At 33.8% G+C, this 21,894-nt stretch overlaps 3 protein-coding genes across 5 annotated transcripts; 2 read left to right on the top strand and 1 right to left on the bottom strand.

Annotated features, from left to right (window-relative positions):
* Positions 1-1,126: 1,126 nt before the first annotated feature.
* On the bottom strand, positions 1,127-5,612 carry LOC122290375 (cycloeucalenol cycloisomerase-like). Of its 2 annotated transcripts, none has more exons than XM_043098018.1 (8): positions 5,477-5,612; positions 5,201-5,355; positions 4,904-4,987; positions 4,362-4,403; positions 3,170-3,280; positions 2,907-3,113; positions 1,846-1,943; positions 1,127-1,510 (listed from the first exon to the last, which is right to left on the bottom strand). In XM_043098018.1, exons 1-8 carry the CDS (start codon positions 5,481-5,483, stop codon positions 1,318-1,320), a joined length of 897 nt encoding a protein of 298 aa, XP_042953952.1. In that variant the 5' UTR covers positions 5,484-5,612; the 3' UTR covers positions 1,127-1,317. The 2 variants fall into 2 exon arrangements, with proteins under 2 accessions (XP_042953952.1, XP_042953953.1); XM_043098019.1 differs by having other exon boundaries at positions 2,907-3,098.
* Positions 5,613-14,349: 8,737 nt separating this feature from the next.
* Positions 14,350-18,837, top strand: LOC122289950 (argininosuccinate synthase, chloroplastic-like). Of its 2 annotated transcripts, none has more exons than XM_043097404.1 (10): positions 14,350-14,570; positions 14,964-15,025; positions 15,114-15,186; positions 16,087-16,228; positions 16,695-16,743; positions 16,910-17,092; positions 17,372-17,446; positions 17,525-17,710; positions 17,852-17,940; positions 18,036-18,837. In XM_043097404.1, the coding sequence occupies exons 1-10, from the start codon at positions 14,501-14,503 to the stop codon at positions 18,586-18,588; spliced, it is 1,482 nt and encodes a 493-aa protein (XP_042953338.1). In that variant the 5' UTR covers positions 14,350-14,500; the 3' UTR covers positions 18,589-18,837. The 2 variants fall into 2 exon arrangements, with proteins under 2 accessions (XP_042953338.1, XP_042953339.1); XM_043097405.1 differs by having other exon boundaries at positions 14,353-14,570; positions 14,964-15,022.
* Positions 18,838-19,615: 778 nt separating this feature from the next.
* Positions 19,616-21,772, top strand: LOC122289679 (probable adenylate kinase 7, mitochondrial). The gene is made up of 5 exons (XM_043096882.1): positions 19,616-20,055; positions 20,203-20,343; positions 20,658-20,742; positions 20,848-20,888; positions 21,435-21,772. The coding sequence occupies exons 1-5, from the start codon at positions 19,666-19,668 to the stop codon at positions 21,600-21,602; spliced, it is 825 nt and encodes a 274-aa protein (XP_042952816.1). The 5' UTR covers positions 19,616-19,665; the 3' UTR covers positions 21,603-21,772.
* The last annotated feature ends 122 nt before the right edge of the window (positions 21,773-21,894 follow it).

Raw genomic sequence — 21,894 nt, 5'->3', positions numbered from 1 at the left:
TTTCTTCGAAATGAAAGTTCTTTTTAAAGATAATTTTACCAAAATGCAACCTTTATATATAGTTATGATTTATCGTGGAATTAAACTTCAAATTTATTTACTTGTATTTTACATAAATATTGCACGTTTGAACAAATTGGCCTCCATTAAAAATGTCTTGTTCTACCGCTACCTTCTACACCTATTCATTTTGAAATTTTGTAAACTATAAAAGTCTCATTAAAAATAGTGAGATTTTCGTGCCTCAATTCAAATTGATTTTGTTTGAATTTTAATTTTATTGTAATTTTAATTTTATTTTGTTACTTTGTATTTCACTAACAGTACGTATAATTTTTACTTATAATAATATGTGCGACGTCTTATTTATTAATATATTGAAAATTATGAAATTTGAAATTTAAAACATATATTTAAAAAACTAATAAATAATAAAATGGATCTTATACATAAAATTTTAAGTAAAATGGTTAGTATATATAGCATTACTCTCAGCATACTAGTTATATATATGTTTTTTTTAGAAAATAAAAAATTAAAAAGCAAAAACACCGGTGCGCCCGCTCTTGCCCTCTTCCCAAAAATGGCATTTCTTCATCGACAGTATGACCAAAAGGGTGTTTCTATAGCCAGAGCTCCCGCTAGGGGCTTTCGATAGTACATTTTATCTATATTTTTTTAATTTTATTTACATGCATTTTTTTAATACTTTTAGATATTTTTTTAAATTTATAATATTATTAAAAAATATTTCATTAATTATTAAGTTAAAAATAAAAAATAAAACAAGAAAATCCGGGGGATCCCACCGTAGTAAGAGTAGCATTATTCATGACCAAAAACATTATGCAACGCCATGCATGCCACTTGGCACTTGCCCATTCCCACACTCAGCAGTAGGTTATTTATCAGATGTTTTCAATCCCAATTCTTTTACGGGTACGACAGCACTTTAAATTCTCTCTCTCTCTCTCTCTCTCTCTCTCAAAAAAGGATCTGTATACGGCTTTCTGTGCTCACTTTCTTGGGATGTTTGTAATGGTAGAAGTTTTTTTTTTTTTTTTTGCGAAAGAAACGGCTTCGTTTGTTAAGAAATGGAAGGCACTGTTGGTTGTACCAAGGAAACTTGTCAAGAGATGGACCAATGGTTAGATTAATTTTCACCATTTGCTTATACAATTCTTTAAATGTCCCTACCAACTACCAAGGTGCAGCACGCATTACGTGCATAAACAAGAAGAAATTGCAGAGATTAATGGTTACTTCAATGGCTGGGAAGTTTAACCCAAGTCTCTCCCTGTCCTGCAAATCTGCGTATCAAGTTTCATTGGCATGTCCTGGAAACCATGGCAGTCCAGGTTGAAGGCACTGTTTTGACTCTGACATGGGAACAATAGGTCCCAGAAACAGGCGCCACAAATCAAGTATTATTGTAACCAGCATTGCAGCACCCAGTGCATCGACAGCCACTCTGGGTAAGTCCCACGGATCACCCGGTTTCTCATCAATTCTGCACATTTAGATGAATTACCATCAGGAAATTAGGCAAATATAATGTTGATAGGTGAGAATAATATATAAGTTTTTTAAGAGAATCCCATGTATAAATTTTTTCTAGCGATCTGGGCATGGATATACCTATAGATATGTAAGGTATATTCTACACTGGTATTCTTTCCACTTCAGATAAATAGAGGAAATTTTCCAGAATATGCACTCACATTGGTCAAGGCGAGGTAGATGTTTTCCTATTTCTAGCAATGTGGTTGGATAATGAATTTATGCAAGTCTTAGAGAAGAAGGAAACCTTAAACAGTTCAAAATGACTAGTAGTTGAATCCTTACCTCAGAAACATGGGGAAGCTCACGATGAAGTAGATGGCATAAAATAAGGACCCGACTTTGTACATGGATGAACGATCCACAAATTCATAATAAGGGAACTGCACATATTCAACATAAAGGATCATTCTTTATGCATTATAGATTTTCATTGTAGATTTTTCTATACAAATTGTAGACTTTCATAACAGTAATGAAAAGAATAAACAAGAAAGTGTTTCCTCAATATAGGTTTATTCTCCCTCATCTACAAATATCCAAATTTTGATGCCTAATACAGCTTAAAACCAGCATTCTTGAGACCAAAGAGTTAGGAAGAAAAAAAGGGAGGGAGAAGGGGGGTGGGGCTCTCCGTTCCTAGTTCTCCTGTTGCTCATTGGTTGGAGTCCTTTTGCCACCCGCGAGCTTGGCAAAACATGTACGACAAGGTGGGGTGGACAACGTATGCATTTAGCCTACCGTCTGTGTGTTGATGAGCATTTTTCAGTATTTTACCCAAAATAAAATAAACAATTGAACTTTTTCAAATTTCAATACAAAAATAATATTAAAATAATATATTCTAATAATATTTTATTCAACTTTCAACTTTAATCTTAATTCATCTCATCTCATCTCAGAAAACAAACGAAGCCTAAGATTTCTTTTTCTTAGGGGGTACCAAAGCCAATCCCAGGGAACAATGAAGCTTCACAGGGTCTTTTTGTCTAGGTGTAGTCTGCATCTTCACAGACATGTCTATTTCACCGAGTCTCTCTCCAAGACAATGCCCAGATTGTTACACCTCTCGTGTAGGTCGGAACTTACCCAACAAGGAATTTTGCTAGTAATCACATTCAGTGGGTTTGGATTCTTAGATTCTTGATACCATTGATAAGGCTGTAGATAATGTGCATTGTGAAGAAAAAATAATGCCCCCAAAAAAGTCCTGGTAATGTTGCAAGATTCTAATTTATCTACCTTTAACCCACTCACATTCCAAGGTTGCATATATTCCAAATCTACGTAAGGTTAGATGAAAGATCTTGATAAGAAAATGGAGCAAAATCAGTGTCGTAACATACATTGGAAATGGCTAAAGTCTCAAGGTATGCTATGAAATAGGCAAGTGCCAAAATCCATGCAGCCTCAGTAATCCATTGAACTTTCTCTGGCAAGTCAGCTACAAAGTGCCGTAGTCGGCGAAGTGTTATGTTCGATGTAACGTGATAAAACAGAAAGCAAACATGTGTGAGAAGGAAAGTTGTGTGAGGTACCTGCAAAGAAACAAACTAATTTTTTAGAAATGATAACATGTAGTCAGACGATTTTCTGTTTCATGGCTTACATCGTTCATCTTCCATGATGGAAAGGTATAAGAAGCTCCCAAAACTGTGAAGAAATAGTGGGTCCAAAAGTAATTCCCCACATAGCTAAAGATTATAATCCAGAGGCTGGCCTGTCACAAAGATAAGTTTTAAGTTTAATACAAAGAACAAGTGAAATACAAGAATGGATCTTTGGGCTACCTTATTAAGAGGCATGTATGCAATGAGAGCGGATTGAATAATTATAATAAGATGAGTGATAACCGCCATTCAAATGCCAAAGAATTTTTGTATAAAACTGGCCGCAGCATGTACACCTTTAATCAATCCAGCTTATAGTCTGATCAAAGTGTTTGCGTGTTCAATGACTTTATTTCCCATCCGCTACATGGCAATTACATATCAGTGACAAGACAATTTATCTCAGAAAACTCAACGCATGGATATAACATATACAAATACCATTTTCATGTAATTTCTCTTAGTAGGTTTAAAAGCTCTAACTCTAACAAAGAGCTTGAAAGTACCATTAACCCAACACAAGCATATTTCACCAGATCGTTACATTAAAAACTATTTGTGCTCAATATGTGTACGGGTCCCAGAAAACCATATGAAAATAAAGGTTAAAGAAGAATTTCCTTGATAATCACATCAAAACTTGAAACCCCTGCTTTTAGATATTCTTCTCAAATTCTTCTATCAACTACTGGCTGCCAAAGATACGAGAAACAGAAGAAGAAACAGTTGATACTTTTATCATGGCATGATCATACAATTCTCTAGGAAACTCATGGCTAAAAGTCAAGTCCGAAAGGAATGCAAGCTAAGCATGTATTTAACTTTACATATTCATATCAAATGCAATGCAAGCTTACAAAACTTAAGGCAAGTCCATCAAAAAAGTTCAGAATATCATTTATGAAAATAAATCACAGGTAGTCCAAAAGATGCATGACCCAGATACAATATTCATTGTTCTGTAACCTTTTTTATTAGAGAAATACTTTAGCCATAAAAGGATTACACAAAAGTAAACCCAAAAAACTGATATGGCTTGATGCAATACGTCAGATTGTAAAATTACTTTTATAGTAAAGTAGATTCAATAGATCACATGATGCCACGTCAGTTTGTGGGTTTGTTTTTGTGTACTCTCTTTGTGTATGTAGCACTTCATGACAAGTATAACCAAACAAGAAAAAAACTTTCCTTGACCCAATAACGATCCTTCCAAAACATAAGTCCATCAGCCTGCAAAAAAAACACCCAAGAAAAAAAAATATGAGCACAAAAAAGACTATGGTTTACCTCCATTAGGCATTGCAACCACCAAGAGATGGCTTTGAGCAACCAATTACCATTCCCTACTGCTTTTTAGCCTACGGTGACAGTTAACCTAGCTTTTATTTGATTTTGAAAACGAAAGCTTACAAATGAGAAGTCAATAAAAAATCAACTTATTCCTACGTAAACCTGAATTTGACCGGCCTGTGCAATTTCAGTTCGGTTTGGCACATAAAAATTCTCATCTCAAAATTCTCTACTACCAAACCGAACCTTCTTATAGAACAAAGATATTACCTCAGCTAATATTATAAAGATGATAAAAGCCACTGTGATATGTAGCCCAGCATCCATTTTCAATAGATTTCTCCACTAAAAAGGAGAGAAGATCATTTTATGTGGTTAAATGAAGAGTGCACCCATCAAAAAAGTAATTCCAAATTAAAGAAATAAAGTCAAGAGCGTACCTTTCCAACAAATAGCACTGGTATCAAAAACGAAGGAACTGCCGAAATCAAACCCAGAACTAGATACTCCAATTCGGTAAAGCTCTGTCAATCACCAAATGGTTCTTTTCACAGAAAGTATGACAGATTATCACTGAGAAAAAGCGAGAGAGAGACTACAAATGGGAAACGCTTGAGTTGACTAAAAGCACATTGCTTCCATTTTTAATCATATGCAAAATGCAACTTAGATTAATATCGACAAATACGTATAAACATGGAATGGAATTGTTAGGCAATGACTAGAAGGTTCAAAACCTCGTAGAGCTTGTAGGGTACGACGATCCCTAGGCAGAGGGTGAGCCAGAAGGGAGTGTAGCAGAGGAAGAATAGCTCGCCCCATCGCTTGCTCTGGTCAGGAGCGAGCCATAAGCTCGAACATGGACAAGCCGGTTCCGACTCCGATTCCGCACCTACATAAACCAATTGCCAAACGGAAGTTGTTTCATCAGGCTGGGATCAGCATAAACCAACCCAGTAATATTAAGAGAGAGATAGCTAAGAAGTTGAAGGGGAGGGGATTGCGGAAATTACCGCCCATTTTGGGTATTCGGATCTGGGTATTGGAACTGGATGCACTGTTGGTGTCGTTAAGCACTGTTAAGCAGGATGTGAACTGCAGTACACTGGCAGAGATTAGATTAGATGGAAATTGCTTAGCCCGATCCCCTCTTTTTATTTTTTTTATTTTTTAGTTAATAGTTAACTAAATATTTTTTTAATCAATTTATGATTATTTATTTATTTAAAAATTTTAATGAATTTAAAAATATATTAAAAAAAAAAAAGAGATAAAAATAAATTTGTCTGTACAGAAGAAGATGGTGGATAGGTTAGTGAAAGTAGGCTTCTTATCCCTAATTATTTACCAAACTAGCATTGATTCATTGGCTTATTATTAATTTTTTTTTCCTAAAATTAATTATATATATTACAATTAGCATCTATTACATATATTTGATATTAATAATACAAATATAATAATAATAATATATAATTTTTTTATATATTAAATTAAAAATATAATAAAATAATAAAAAAATATTATAATAATGAAATGAAAATGAATGCGAAGGTGAAGCTTCTCTTTTATTTTGGAGAGTGTGCGCGCGTGTATGAGGAGAGAGAAAATTAATAAAATAACATTTAAAGAGTGAACAGTACATCTCCAAAAATGTTAAAAGATTATTTATAGTTATGTAAAATTTTAGATATACATAATCTAATACAATCAAATTAAAGTTCTAATTATATAAATATGTGTTTATATTTGCATACAGAGACACCAATGCTAAGGCTCGGGTGTTTGGATTTTATGAAATGGCAATGAAAAAGAGAAATTATTTTTGTTGATATGTATTTTGTGTTAGGTATTTATGAAAGTAAGTTGCTAGATTTAAAAACTAATTTAAATAAAATTTGTGTGAAATGTGTTTTTTTAATGAATAAATACATGGAGAACTCTAATATCAAGTTGATGTGTAAAACACATTTAACAAATTAATTATATAACATAATTTAATTTAAAAGATAAATTTTAAAATTTGAATCTTATAAATTAAATATTACCATTTAAATCATGTAGATAATATGCTCTACACATTCGCTTAAAAATAGAATAACCTATAAATATAGATACTACCTCAACATACCATCAAGTTCATAATCATTTCCAAATTGGTAATTATCCCCTTAAACAACTAAAAATTTACAATTTGCCCCACCATTTGATGGAAAATATCCTTGATAAATAGTTATTATTACTATTATATTATACTATTGTCTCTCACTTTCTTGTCTAGAGGGCAAAAAAATTGTAAATAAAGCCTCACTTACTTTTACAAAACTTTTCATTTTATCTAATCATTACAACTTTCTTGAATTCTCATATAAAATAAAATAAATAATTATATTTTTTAAAATTTTAAAATAAAAATAATATTAAAAAATATATTATACTAATAATTTATTTAACTTTTAAATTTTATTTCAACTCATCTTATTTTATCTTTAAAAACAAACTAAACTTAAATTGTGTTAAGCCCAAGCAAAAACCTCATCATATTTCACGTAGCGATCCATCTTGTTTTTGTTAAGTCGAGCCCATTAGCATTCTGAGCCCATTTGGAGTACTAGCCCATCTCGTTATTCAATTTGCAGAAGAAACTTAAGTTAATCACTCTTTATAAAAAAAAATAAAAAATGTTAAAGCACTAATATTTAAAAATGATAAGTGTTTTTTTTTTTAAATAGACTTCATTCTGAAATCAGAGTTATAATTGTGACTAATCAATACAGAAAAAATCTAGATTACTAGCCAAATTGCTCATCTGTGAGGGGCTCCCTCGCCCATAAATTTTTTTATGGTGGACATTATTTTAACTTCTATAAATTTTTTCCTGACAATAGTCAGTTGAGAAAGCGCTCTGTTAAAAAACATAACTGAAACGACCTCTTTTTCAAAAAGAAAGAGGTACTACCACGCTCCACCCTCCTAAAAAATAAGAGTACAAATACTTACTTTTTTTTAATAGAGAAGTGAAATAGTCACCCACATTCCTCCTGAAGAAGTGAGACTCTACTGGTATGAACATCACCAAGTCTAATAAGTGTCTCTTGAGCACGTGACAAGCATATGCATTTTTAAAAGTCCAAAGTTACAAAGCAGCTATGTATCCTACCGTTCTTTCATTTAAAAAATAAAAATAATAATAAAAAAAGGGACAATGTCGCCGTCACAGGTATTGTCCACCGAAAAGGGTCTTTTCTTTTTTTCTTTTGATTTTTTTATATATTTTTTATACCTTTAAACATTTAAAAATGAAAAAAAATTTACAATATTATTAAAAAATAATTCTTTAATCATTTAATAAAAAAAAATCAACCGATAGAGACCTTGGGTCCATTTTTTTCTCATTGTGGAACCCACTTTAATGATGTATTGATTATTGACCCTTCAAGCTTTGCAAGTAACAAGACTCTTAATGAAGTGTTGCTTTTATTTTCGAAATAGACCTTGATACCTAACCAATCCAGATCTCTCCAATACCCTAGGATTTTAATTTCATTAATCCTGGCCATTCTTTTTAAAATAAGCAGTCAGGATTTTGCCACGTCACTCAACCCCACCACCCTCTCTTATATATCAAGGTCGCCATCTTCCATTGTCTCCAATCGTCATTGCATCTCAAATGGGTTGCCAAAATTGATCTAATTTCTAGGAAAATGGTGGCCATGCATTGCACTTGGGCATGTGACCAACCTGATCAAAATTCTTCAAGTCCACGTATATGAATTGAAATCTCCCAACATTAGGGTCCAGATCATGCGGAAAAATTGAGATGTTTTGTCAATATATACAGCAATGACCACAGACAACACGTTCCTCGAAAGCAAACAACCTCCATGCAGTACCTTAAATATGAATTGAATATGCAATAAATAATATTAAAAAAAAAACCATATTTAAATCTCTCCAAAACGCTTGGACATGCAATGCCGATCGAATCTACAAGATTGAAACCAAGATACATGTTTTTGTCCATTCTAACTGGCATTAGTTTATTAGATGGAATCATTCTAGAGTACATACCATTTCACAACTCATTTGAATTGAATTGATGAAAGTTAGATAACTCATACGAGTTGGCTCAAATGGTGAGGATTTAGAATTGGGGTATGCTCTCGTAAGTTTAAGATTGAAATCCCAATTAAATACAAACAATATTAATAAAGGTTAGCTGGAATGGCCAAATCACTTAAACTATATTTCAAAATGATCAATTAATGATAAAATTAGAGTCCTATTAAAATATTATAAAGAATTAGAATTTTTATTTATCAAATAATATGGAATCTCATATATCATATATTTTTATCCTTATCATATGAGATATTACAATCTACCCCCTTTAAATTTCTGGTGTCCCCATTGGTTCAGTCCATCATAAGTAGCACGGCTTATATATTTCTATCTGGAGTATGGCTCTAATATCATTTGTAAAGTTTCAATAGAAGACTTAAACTATATGATTTATAATCTAAAATGATTATTCAATTATATAATTAAAGTCTTATTAAAATTTAAAAAAATAAGAATTTTTTTTTAAAAAAAAATAATGTGAGATCTTATATATCACCTCTACTTATTTTAATCATATGGAATATCATGATAGAGCCAATTTCTAATAACCGAATTTTCTCTTTAAATTATTGGAGACAAAAGATTGAAATAAGTGAACAAAAAGTATTCTTAAAATAAAAACATTAATCTAGTGTTAAAAAGTGGAATAATTGTTGGTTGGATGCTTTGGAAGGCGGCCCGTGAACTTGGTGGGGGTAGATAGACAAGTGGTGGAATGATTAGGCGAACAATGTATCTAGCTTCATAATGCTTACAAGAAACAAAATAAAAAGTGAGAAACATAGTCCAATAAACATGTTAAAATACAGCTAAAGGAAGATTAAAAAAAAAACTATATAAATTGGTCAAATGGCACTTGAAAATAGCACAACAATTAGGAGATGTGTGGTGGTCACGCTTCAATGGGGAAGGCGCGTGACATTCACGTGTTGGTGTATAAACTAGGGAGACGGACAAAATCATGCCAGGCCACCGATGCATTGTATCTTATTAATTTTTTTTTTAAAAGAAAAAACAAAATACGCGTTTGGTACCTTTTTTCGGTGAGACAATCAGCTTCCATTAATGAAGAGTAGGAATCGACTTTTGATCGTCTAATGTATGATCATGATTGAAGACCATGTGTCAATGCTTTGGGCTTACATTCGGTTTGTGTTGTGAGGAGAAAACCTGAGTTTGTGAAATGGGGTGTGAGATGCTGGAGTTATATCGACGAAAGAGTTATGTTATATATAGTAAAAATATATATATTAGTAATGATAAAATGAAAATAATAAAAAAGAGAAGGAAAAAGAGAAAAATAAAGGGGATGGAAGAAAAACCTTACTTGGAAAGAAGAAGAGAGAAATCTTAGGGGAAAAATGGTAGAGAAGAGCATATATAGTTCAACGAGAGACTAAGAGTGAGAGGTTCTCAAACAAAGAAAATAAGGCAAAGATGTAAAAATCATTTCAATAAATTTTAAATTTTTAGATTAATTATTAATGAGATTCGTTAATTTTTTAAATTTTTATTAAAAATGTTTATTTTAATTTATTTTATATATTTAAACACATATTTTAATCTATTTTATATATTAAAATATATTTTAATAAAAATCTTAAAACACTATTATTGATAAATAAACTCACATCATCTTTAACTACCCACCGTCCAAATGCAACCGAAAGGAATTCAAGAGTTAGGGCAGACCTAGAGTTAATGTTTCAAAGAATCTTACCTACTTTTTTATAATTTTGTTGGCCAAAAGTAGCATCCATTACTCTTTTCCTTGATGCAACTTGACATCCGTACAGATATTAAAGCTTACTCTTTCTTTTCTCTCTCCAGAGGCGTTGTTTCCTCTCTAAAAGATCCAACATCTTGTCGTCTCAATCGATCTTGTCGTCTCAGTCGAGTAGGGAGTGGATTTTGGGTTGCCTATTTAGTTTATTTTTTACTAGTCTCTTTTTAGTTTTTCCGTATATAGTAAGGAGAATCACCGATTTACTGCATTCTAGGCCTCAATAACCACACGTGCCCTACTCCAGGTCTCTTCAGCGACGATCTTTCTTACTGCAGGAGAAGAAAGTAGAACGGAACGACATGTGAATCGTACATGTAGTTCAAACCGCACGACGTCTTCGCATCAAGGGGTGCCTGTTGCCACCATGCGTGGCTTGGGACCTCGGATCCTTTGGACCTGACTATCATTCTCTCTCTTAGCATGGTGCGTGCCACCACTATCTTGGACAGTCATCCAGGAGTGATTCGGTATATTTTCAATTTGCTAATTTTTTATGTTTTCACCTTTTCTAATAAAAAATCACATCAATAAAATGCAACATATATTACTTTATTGCTAATTCTAATCGTAGTCTTACAATCCGTTTTTGGCATGTTATTAAAACTATTTCAAACAGTATCTCTTTATAGGAAATAAAAAAGTTTAGTTGTAAGTATATTAATATGTGTACTAATTTATTGTGATTGATCAAAAAATAAATTTTATTAAAAATAATATTAATTTAATTTTTAAATATGAAAAAATCAGTATTATTATATAAATTAGTACGCAATTTTATTTGTATGTAACAAAATTTATAAGAAATAAGTGAGAATCAAGGTCATAAATCTCTCTCTCTCTCTCTTTTAATGTTGTATTTATTGATTCGTGACTAATATGAGAACATTTCACCATGTTGGCTATTATATTAAGTAACTATTAAATATATTTATAATATGTTTGCCTTTAAAAAAAATTTTGGACATCCGTACGAAATGTACTTCACAGCAGGATCCGAGCATCACATGCATTGAGCATCAAACCTAGCTAGTACAGCGTAATAATCATGATAATCATGTTTCCGAAATTACTACAGTTATAATGTTTTTGACAAAGGACCTGCAACATTCATGACAAAAGTCATAAATAACTGGTGGTCACCCAATAGATTTTATTTTTATTTTTTTAAATTTTTATAGATATTTTTAAATTTTTTTTTAAATTTATAATATTATTTAAAAATATTTTCTTAATTATTAAGTAATAAAAGAAATCAAAGGCGGGTAACTTTTATACATGAGACATTTTCCTTTGACAAATTGTCAAAAATGGAAAAAATTGATTTAAAATCTGAACTGCATTAAAGTAAGGGGTAGAAATATCAGCCAAATAAGAAAATACTAGTTTGTCCCTCATTTTGAAAGTGTATAATTTTTAACAGTAATACTATAGACAGTCTTCCAAATAAACAAGGAATATACAAATTCTTTATAAAAAATGGATCTCATTAATAAATAATAGTTTTTTTTTTTTTTAAATAGGATCTACTTTTTTACAAGAGTTTGTATGAAACTTATTTATTTAGAATTTATATAAATCATTTTTCTTTTTCTAAATTGTGTTGTTTTAATATTAAAAAAAGAAAAAAAATTCACGAAGACATTGTCCAAAACTTAAAATCAACAAATAATAAAAAGTAGAACAATTATACAAATTCTTTTGACAACTTATACTCTCCGGTTTGATCAATTAATATTGTTGATGGAGAACTGCAGAAGAGACTATTAATTTAATTACGACAAAGACCTTTATCAATAATGTTGATGGCATCAACATCCCTTAAAGTATCACAGGAGGCCCATTGGGCCCATTCCAGTAAATATATTATAAATAATTAAATTTAATTCTTGATATAATATTATAATAGAAGTCTTAACTTTAAATTTTTATTTTATATTTTATTTCATTTAATTAAATATTTTACGTAAAAAATAATGCTAAAAATTAATATAAATAACGAAATCTAACTTTTTTCACCAGTATAAATTTTTAAAATAAGTGATTATTATGCATGCTACGTGTAACTTTTTAATGTTCAAGTTAGCAAAGAGACTCTCCGGTGTGGATGGAGTCCGAGTGCTTTTGTCGCCAGAGGTGTTTTGGTTTCTTGCAGGCTTGGATGTAATCCTGTAGGATTTAAGGTGCTCTGTTTCATCTATGGAAAATAGAGTGGTTTTTGAGATTCGGGCTGAGGTGCATGGGAGGATAAGGTGAGCTTCTGGGGTGGAGTCCGAACGTAACCCAGCGTGGAGACTCTTTGGGTGGCGGCCGGAGCGGGAGAGACGTAGTTTTTTTGCTTTTGGTTATGGTTTGTTTCTGTAATAAAATCTGTGCTGGTCTCTGATTTTGTTTCTGATTCCGTTTCATCTAGCCAAAGTGGTGTATGGGCTGGTGGGTTGGTTATGGTTACGGGGATGAAGTCGGCGACGATGAGAAGCCTTTGTGACCTTGATCGCTATATCTTGCTTTTTTCAAAATGATGGGCTGGCGATGGTGACGGGATGCAGAAAGTGGTTTGTTTTGGCTGGTTTGTTGTGAGCAACCCTTGTGCAGGAAATGCGTATTGCAGGCTGACAGATGCGCAGAAAGTGGTTGGGCAAAAGGGAGTGAGCGTATGGCGCTGAGGAGAGCATAGAGTGTTATCAGTTTGTTTTTTTTTATTAGTCTATTATGAGTGTTTTTAATGAGGATTTTAATAAATATTTTTGAAATAGGCAAATACCTCTTCTCTTTGAGAATGAGGGTTGTGAGTCTTCTCCTCTTATAGAGGGTGAAGGTTGGGTAGTGCCTCTCCTTCTTTGGAGGGTGAGGATGTTTTAGTGTTATTTTCTCGCAGATGAGTCGAGATGAATACTTTTATTTTTGACAGAGTCTCGCATCTTAGTATGTCGTCGTCATTGGAGAGTTTAGAAGTTTTAGACACAGTCCGGCGTAATGAAAATTATGTACGGGGAAGCATACAACCGATGGGTAGTTGGCTTATAATCGAGACTTAGTATCCGTAATTATTGGTCACAGCCATAACTTTCTTCATTTAATAATAAATTGAAGTATATTTCAAACAAAAAAAAAAACAGTTAGCAAAGAGAGTTGTGATAAATTTATATTTTTGAATGGAAAATGATCTATATATAATTATTTTAAAAATATTTTATAACTCTACTTCAAATTAATGATAGTTTTGTAATATTGAAATTTATTTTTAATAGAATGACATAATTGTATTAGTTGGTTAAAAATGAATTGTAAAAAACTTGTAGGTATATCATTACTCTTTTTATTAAAATAATATTGTGCAAGGGATCATGTCAATTTATTCATAATTTTTTGAGAAATACTTTAATCATAAAAAAATTATACAAAAGTAAATTTATAAATTGACATAACTAGATACAATACGTCATATTGTAAAATTATTTTTAATGTAAAATAAATTTAATAAATCACATAAAATCACATCAATTCATAAATTTATTTTTTTATAATATTTTTTTTTATATCTATAATTGTTTTCTAATTTTTTATTTAGTTTTTTTTTTTCTTTTAACAGATATATTTTAATTCTATTCATTGTTTTTAACTTTTTTCACCCACGTACTAAAGTGGTGGGTGGTGGGAGGCGTAGGAACGAAGTAGAATCAATTCTAAATGCCGACCTTCACAATTCACTCGGCGTGAATGTTGTTGCATCAGACAAAAGACAGGACAGCAGAATGTGATAGGAATCACGTTAGGTTTGACCACATTGCAGTCGACAGTAACTGTTGAGAATCTGCAGAGAATCTCAGGAGATCTTTAGGAATCATACTTTTAATTCAGCGCCGGCCTGGGACTTTGTCAACAGGTTTTCCTGGGCTGTACAGCTGTCAATTTGCGTGGCGGCCAATTACTCCTTCGCTCTTGCCTAGCTGCTTCCGCACTTAAAAGAAATCGGTTTTAACCCTAGCAAACAGTGTGCGATCGTCTTTGTATTTAAGAGTTCCGAAGTATTTTCGGAGACGCGCACACAAAGAGAGAGAGAGAGAGAAAGAGGTTTAGAGAGAGAGCGGGAGAGATCTAGAGAGATTGAGAAGCTCTTGTTTTTGTATTAATGGATCGGTTGAAGGCAATTTCTCCTGCATGCACACCCGCAAGTCTCGCTTTTCACGCACCTCAGAGAGGTACCTTTTCTTTTTCCTATCTATGTATATGTCTCTCTCTGTGTGTATTTCAGATCTATGGAATTTGTTTTGAATGTTGTAATTACATTCTCCCTCGGCATGTTAACACACGAGACAATTACAAATCTTGGTTTCATTTGGTTAATATTAATATGTAGTATTCTGGATCCATTGTTTCTCTTGAAAATGTATAGCTTTTTGTAACACCCAGTAGAAAATTTCCTGCCCTCAAGACAGCAGAAACTTAATTGAATTATGATCATTGAGTCAATTTTCTCCGGGCTATGCTATGAAATAAATACAAATTTAACAGTTGAATTGCTTTTGCTTTGTTTGGTTCTTTACCTTGCAATTGGATTTGTTAGATAATGTTTTAACTGATTCTATTTACAGATTCATTGCTGCATCATGACAAAGTATTCTGCCCAAGGAAGAAGTTCTCATTCCCTGAGGTAGTTGTATTAATACCTCTTAAAAGTTAACATATGGTATTTCTCCGTTTATTTACACTAGTACTGAGATTACTTTGAGTTTTGTTGACAGTTGGCAGCCAGACCGCGCGAGTTCAATGGCCATTCTGTTGCAACTATGAGTACCAATTCTTATAACAATCACGGTGAGTTTGTTTGGTTACATGTTTATGCCATTATGAGGTTGTTTGGTTATATGTTCCTGCTATTATCTTGTTTTGTCAGGGTGCATCCCTAGTGATCAAAGGACGGACTTGGAATGATCTGTAGACTCAGACATCCTGGGTTCGATTCCGCATTAGGAGCTCCCCTGAATTACCCAATACCCGATTATGGTGGGTGGTTGTGTATCCTGGGTTTACTCACCTGAGGTTGGTCCAAAGGTTCTTGCTTTGATGAGGTTCCACGTCATCAAAAAGAATTATCTTTGGTCATTGTTTTCATGTTAGTATTTTTGTATTGATGGCACTCTAGCACTTATGACTTCATAATGCTTTAATGTGTGTTTAGAACCTAAAAACATTCAATTGACTGCATGAGTAATGAATGTGGAATGAACTTTGGTGTGAGAGCTAGAAGTAGATTTTCTGGTAATATATACTGAAAAGACAAATTTGATACAAGAATTTGATCAATATAAATTAATGTCTCAATTGTTTTCACAATACATCTCATTTCATCTAATTATTACAACTTGATCAAATTCTCACACAAAATAAAATAAATAATTCAACTTTTTCAAATCTCAAAACAATAATAATATTAAAAAAATATACTCTATTTTTAACTTTTATCTCAAGTCATCTCATCTAATTTGTGAGAACAAAAGAGGCATAAGGGTTCTTGGTCTTTACAACAAATATGTCTTTCAAGTTATTTTTATTTCAACTCATTTCATCTCATTTGTGATAACAAAAGAGGCATAAGGGTTCTTGGTCTTCACAACAAACATGTCTTTCAAGTTATTTTACATGCACTTTTCAATATATAACTTTAACTCTTTGTAGCCTCTGTATGTGAAGTTTTCATTTGCCCTTGAGATGCAGTTACTCAAGCAGTGTTGCAGAGTGGCAGAGAGATTGAATTTTTTGAAGCTATAAAGAATGGAGGGTTTCGTGGTAAATTGAATAAGGTCGTTTTAGCCTACAGCGGTGGCTTAGACACATCAGTCATTGTCCCATGGCTGAGGTATGACTCCTGTTTTACGTTTCATATCCCTGTTTTCTGGCTGGGAACATTCCCCCTGGTTCTTTATCAACTGCAAGAACCACAGATTATGAAATTAAACATCATGTACTATTTTCTTTAGTAATCGATGCCTAGTAGTTCTAGGATCTTTATCATACGATGAGAGAGGAGCAGTCCCTTAAGATGACTTCTATCAAAGCATCTAGTATTGAATCTTATTACAATGAACTGTAGTAGATAATTATGTCTGATCAAATATTAGGTCTGTGCTGAGACATTTTTGAGACTTTGTTAAATACTCTCAAGGGAAAACAAATTGGGGAGTCGATGCTGCTTTCTTTCTATTAGATGTTTTATGGTGCTTGGTTATCTAACAGAATTATTTGTTTTCCTTTTTTTAATTTTTTTTTTTTACTTATATAAAATAAAAATTAAAAAAAGCTTTGCTAACTTTTCTCATTTTCAGGGAGAACTATGGTTGTGATGTTGTTTGCTTCACTGCTGATGTTGGTCAGGTATGTTAAGTAGCAACATCTGCTTTCTACAAAATTGCATCACTTATTTTTGTGTTCCTGTAGAAGGCAGTTTCAGATGCTACTATTCACATGCACTGGACCAATTGTGTTGACTGAGTCCTTTCCTATTTATTCTTGTGGTTGATCCCATATGCTAAATTTATAGGGTATAAAGGAATTGGAAGGCTTGGAAAAGAAGGCTAAGGCCAGTGGGGCTTCGCAGTTAGTGGTTAAGGACTTAAAGGAGGAATTTGTACGAGACTATATATTTCCTTGTTTGAGAGCTGGTGCAGTGTATGAGAGGAAATATTTGCTAGGAACCTCGATGTCCCGCCCTGTTATTGCAAAGGTGACTCCATTGCATTGATAGTGTTTAAACATGGTAAACTTGTGGATTTTCAAGAACCATTAATAATACCGTTTGGAGCTCATTCAGAAGTCTGCTTGATTGCCAAATGTCTGCTCTCATTTCAATCCATTGTCCCTGAGCAGATTTATATCCTCTCTTGGTATTTGTGTGATTTAAATGAATTGAAAGGTCTTTTTTGAAGAAGCCTTTTTCCTTCTAAGTTTTCTGTTATCAGCTTTGTTTTTAAATGGTATATTGTTGCTAACTGATATTACACAGGCCATGGTTGATGTCGCCAATGAAGTTGGAGCTGATGCAGTCTCTCATGGATGCACAGGAAAAGGAAACGATCAGGCATGCCTTGTGATTGAGATCTAAATTCTATGACCTGTCATGTATTTACCTCTTACACTAGTAATTCTGTGTAATCAGGTTCGCTTTGAGCTCACGTTCTTTGCTCTGAATCCCAAGTTAAATGTCGTGGCTCCTTGGAGGGAATGGGATATTAGAGGGAGAGAAGATGCCATTGAGTATGCTAAGAAGCATAATGTGCCTGTGTCGGTAACAAAGAAGTCCATATACAGCAGGGACAGGAACTTATGGCACCTTAGCCATGAGGTAACATTTATCTCTTTTTCCTATTGTTGTTCAGAAGATTTTGCAAGGGATTATCTCATTTTTGCTCTCTTCACCACTTTTAACTCTCTCTCTCTCTCTCTCTCTCTCTCTCTCTCTCATGAATATTTTATGCCATTAAAGGGTGACATTCTGGAAGACCCAACAAACGAGCCTAGGAAGGATATGTACATGTTGACTGTGGACCCAGAAGATGCACCTAATGTACCTGAGTAAGTTTCCCTGTTTTATCTCAGGTTTACCCATGTCATCCGTTGTTGTGTATGCTGTTTCTAAGTTTTCTTTCCCATGCCCTCATTTCCTGCAGATATGTTGAAATTGGAATAGAGGCAGGTCTTCCTGTTTCAGTCAATAGGAAGAGGCTTTCACCTGCATCTTTACTCGCTGAACTCAATGAGATTGGTGGGAGGCATGGAATTGGCAGAGTTGACATTGTTGAAAATCGACTCGTTGGTATGAAAAGCCGTGGAGTCTATGAAACTCCTGGTGGGACAATCCTTTTCGCTGCTGTACGAGAGTTGGAGTCTTTGACAATTGATCGTGAAAGCATGCAAGTTAAAGATACACTAGCCCTCAAATATGCAGAGCTAGTGTATGCAGGCAGGTGGTTTGACCCACTCCGAAAGTCAATGGATTCATTCATGGAGAAGATCACCAAGTCTACAACAGGCTCAGTTAGGCTCAAGCTGTATAAAGGTTCGGTCATGGTAACAGGCCGGAAGAGCCCTTATAGTCTGTACCGGAAAGATATATCATCTTTTGAGGACAGCCTGCTCTATGATCAGGCTGATGCTGCTGGGTTTATACGGCTGTACGGTCTTCCAACAAGGGTTCGATCGATGCTTAAGCGGGGTATCTAAGATGTCTGTCCTCTTCTGTTGTCATTCTGATCAATAATCAACTTCAGTTGATTTTCAATCACTAGTAGTTGCTGAGGAATTGTGATCTATTTGTAGGTTCATTTTGTGACATGTTTTAGTTCTTCCAATGCCTTGATTCTATGTCATGTCTTGATTCTTGGACCTGAGCAAGTAATCTTTTGATCATTGTGATTTATGTTCGAAGAAATTTATGTTTGTAATGTATATGTCACTAGATTAAAATCCAAATGTTGTGTCCACAGAATGAATATGTGTATATTGAGTACCCATCTATCTACATCACCATTGAAAACTTCTGCCAATGCGTGATGAGAAGGTGTCGACTCAAGGCCCTCTGCCTCTCTGATTTGACCTTATTTTGAGTGCTAATAAAAATAAATAAATAAATAAATAAATAAAAAGAAGCTACTTTTTTATATTAATTTTAATTTTGTACTCGAATTGATTTTTTTTATAAGTCGAATTGAATAATTCAATGAGAAATTCTTTAGTTATAAAACAAATTTTATAAAAATAAATCTATATATTAACTTAGTTTGATATGATATATTAAATTATAAAATTTTTTTATTGTAAAGTAAATTTAACGTATTTAAGGATGTAATTGGTTCAGTCTTAGAGGGTCGCAAGTTGAAAATGCGATTTATTCTTTTTTCAGACTAGATCAATTACCCATATAGATCGAAACAGACCGTTAATTATTGATCCGATTGGTCCAATTGGTTGTTTATGAACATTTTTTTTTCTGTTTTCTTTTTTTGGGTAGATAAATTATTATAAAAAATTAATGAAATTAATAAAATTAAAATTAAATTCTTTAATGTAGATTATATAAATAACTCATTAAAAAATAATTAATTATAATTATATATGATGTTAATAGTTATTTAACGTAATACTTTATTATTCATAATGAATTATATTAAAATTTTAATATTTTATCTATAGTTATTGAATATTAAATAATTTATGATTTTTAAATTATTCGTACTTGATATATTAGTTAGTTTCTCAAAACGAACCTTGCCTTTCAGTGCTCTCACTGTCTCTCTCTAGATGATCGGAGTAAGCCGCTTGAGTAGCCCCGCAGTCGCCGCCCTTACGGCTTCTCGGCGACTGTACCCCCTGGTGTGGTTCGCTCGGAGAAAATTCTACTCCCGCACCAGTATCTCGGCCGCTCCAGCTCAGCCTCAGGTCGACTACCACCAAACTGACCGAGCCGAGAGCGAGAGCGAGCGGCGCCATGATCGGCTGGCGTATGCTCCGATGGCAGACTCGGAGGGCTCGGACCTAAGTAGACGAGTGCAGTGGGTGTTCATAGGGAGCCCAAGCGCCAAGAAGCATGTGTACGCCGATCGGCTCTCGAAGCTTCTACGCGTCCCTCACATTTCCATGGGCAGCCTCGTCCGTCAAGAGCTCAGCCCTCGCTCTTCTCTCTATAAACAGGTCTCAGAATCTTTGCTTTCACTTTGTGACTTTTGATATTGTTCTTTTGCGTTTTTGCTTTACGATTTCCTTGTATACTTATTCGAAGAATTCAAAGTAGTGGATTAAAAGTTTTCAGAGAAATTTAAAGTATGATGATGAAATTAGATTGCAAATGCTATCAATCGTGGGGAGCTTGTTCCAGAGGACATAATGTCTGGGCTGCTGTCGAAGAGGTTGGAAGATGGATATTACCGAGGTGAAAGCGGGTTTATACTGGATGGATTTCCCCGTTCACCAATTCAGGCTGTAAGTTTGAACTTGAACTTCTTCGGAATGAATTCAGGCACAGTTTATTTCTTGTGTAATCGAATTTGTTAGACTACTTAAATTTCTGTCTCTTGAATTACGCAATAATTTATTTGGCTTCCAGAAACTGTTATGTCTTGACATAAAAGGGGATGTAATTTTGGATTTGATTCTTGACTTATACTTCTCCCCGGTATACCGATACTTATCGAGACGTGTTCCAAACGGTCATTTTTGCACCTTATAAGAAACAACTGCGTCGATGACACTGCAACTGACACGTGCAGTCATGAACTTGGAATTTTTTGTAACAGGAAATCCTTGACCAACTCGCTGAGATTGATCTGGTTGTGAATTTCAAGTGCACAGAGGATTGCTTCGTGAATCACCTAGGAGGAGGTACTTTTTACCCCCCTTGAGTCTCGTGGGATAAACAACTTCCAAGGTACAAGTTTTTGGTATGTCCTTCCATCTCTCAACAGGAGTGCTTAATTGCTGTTGCAGATGGTAGCTGGAAGGAAAAAGTCCAAGTCTATGCAAAGCAGGTAGTCCTCAATTCTAGTAGCTCTGCATTTCCTTGCATATTGGATAGATGGCTCCTGATCTGAAGTTAATTATGAATTTCCTGCTTGACATGGTATTTTTTAAATGTTCGTTACTTGTTATGGTTCCTGCTGTTTTTGACCCAAGTCACAATTTACACTTCCCATAGTAAAATATGAAACGTGAAGGAATTAGTTATTTCTGCATTAGGGAGTGAGAAAAATCAAAATTTGTTTTTTTCCAATCATTCTTGTAACCTCTGTTATTTTATGTCTAGTGTGATGATCCTTTCTTTCTCCTTTTGTTCCTTCCGGGCAACTGCACCACGATGCACTTTTAAAGACACAGCCTTCTTTCTAATGGCCCAAGCCCTTGCTTCCAAGAATGGCTTGGAAGCAACTGTTCCTGGAAACAGACCTAAAAGTTTGTACTACATTGAGATGTTCTTAGTAACATGTTTTTTACGAGATGGAATGCTAATATTACATGCATTTATAACATAATCAGAGAGGTGAATGCTTTTGATGGAAGTATTATTTTTTCCCCAGAGCAAGCAACTAGAAGATTATTACGGTAAACAGAAAAAGCTTCTTGAGTTTCACGTTGGCGGTGCACCTGGGGAGAGTTGGCAAGGGCTTTTGGCTGCATTACATCTACCGCATTTCAATGCTGGCTATATTCCATGTAAACTCACTACAGGTTTGGATAGGCTTTAGTTTAGTTCTAGTCATTACATCAATATTTTCACTTTGCTGTAAATATGAGTGATGCAATCACGTTCTTGGGCTGAGAATTCTGTAGCAAATGCTTTTGAAATGGTGCTGGGAGATGTATCTTCGACTTTGCTCCCTTTGAAATAGTGCAAAACAACCTTACCAAGCTTCTACTCGCTGACTTCATTGTTTCTCCTTTTTCAGTTGGTTTGAGCTAAATACAAATTATACAATATAAAGCAGTTTTAGGATTCTGAGATCATAAGAAAATTCTTAGGTTTGGAGAATGCATGGA

Source organism: Carya illinoinensis, chromosome 12, assembly GCF_018687715.1.
Source record: "Carya illinoinensis cultivar Pawnee chromosome 12, C.illinoinensisPawnee_v1, whole genome shotgun sequence".
In the NCBI taxonomy this organism is placed as follows: Eukaryota; Viridiplantae; Streptophyta; class Magnoliopsida; order Fagales; family Juglandaceae; genus Carya; species Carya illinoinensis.
This window is presented reverse-complemented; position numbering and strand designations above follow the sequence as displayed.

Excerpts from the sequence above, each read along its gene's own strand:
- LOC122289950 (XM_043097404.1), top strand. The coding sequence starts at position 14,501 with ATGGATCGGTTGAAGGCAATTTCTCCTGCATGCACACCCGCAAGTCTC. Across the intron at positions 16,744-16,909 it reads TCACTGCTGATGTTGGTCAG|GGTATAAAGGAATTGGAAGG; the intron begins GTATGTTAAGTA and ends CTAAATTTATAG. Across the intron at positions 17,447-17,524 it reads CAGGAAAAGGAAACGATCAG|GTTCGCTTTGAGCTCACGTT; the intron begins GCATGCCTTGTG and ends CTGTGTAATCAG.
- LOC122289679 (XM_043096882.1), top strand. The coding sequence starts at position 19,666 with ATGATCGGAGTAAGCCGCTTGAGTAGCCCCGCAGTCGCCGCCCTTACG. Across the intron at positions 20,056-20,202 it reads GCTCTTCTCTCTATAAACAG|ATTGCAAATGCTATCAATCG; the intron begins GTCTCAGAATCT and ends TGATGAAATTAG. Across the intron at positions 20,344-20,657 it reads CCCGTTCACCAATTCAGGCT|GAAATCCTTGACCAACTCGC; the intron begins GTAAGTTTGAAC and ends TTTTTGTAACAG.
- LOC122290375 (XM_043098018.1), bottom strand. Across the intron at positions 4,404-4,903 it reads CAGTGCTATTTGTTGGAAAG|GCTGATGGACTTATGTTTTG; the intron begins GTACGCTCTTGA and ends TTTTTTTTGCAG. Across the intron at positions 1,944-2,906 it reads AGACTTTAGCCATTTCCAAT|TTCCCTTATTATGAATTTGT; the intron begins GTATGTTACGAC and ends GAATATGTGCAG.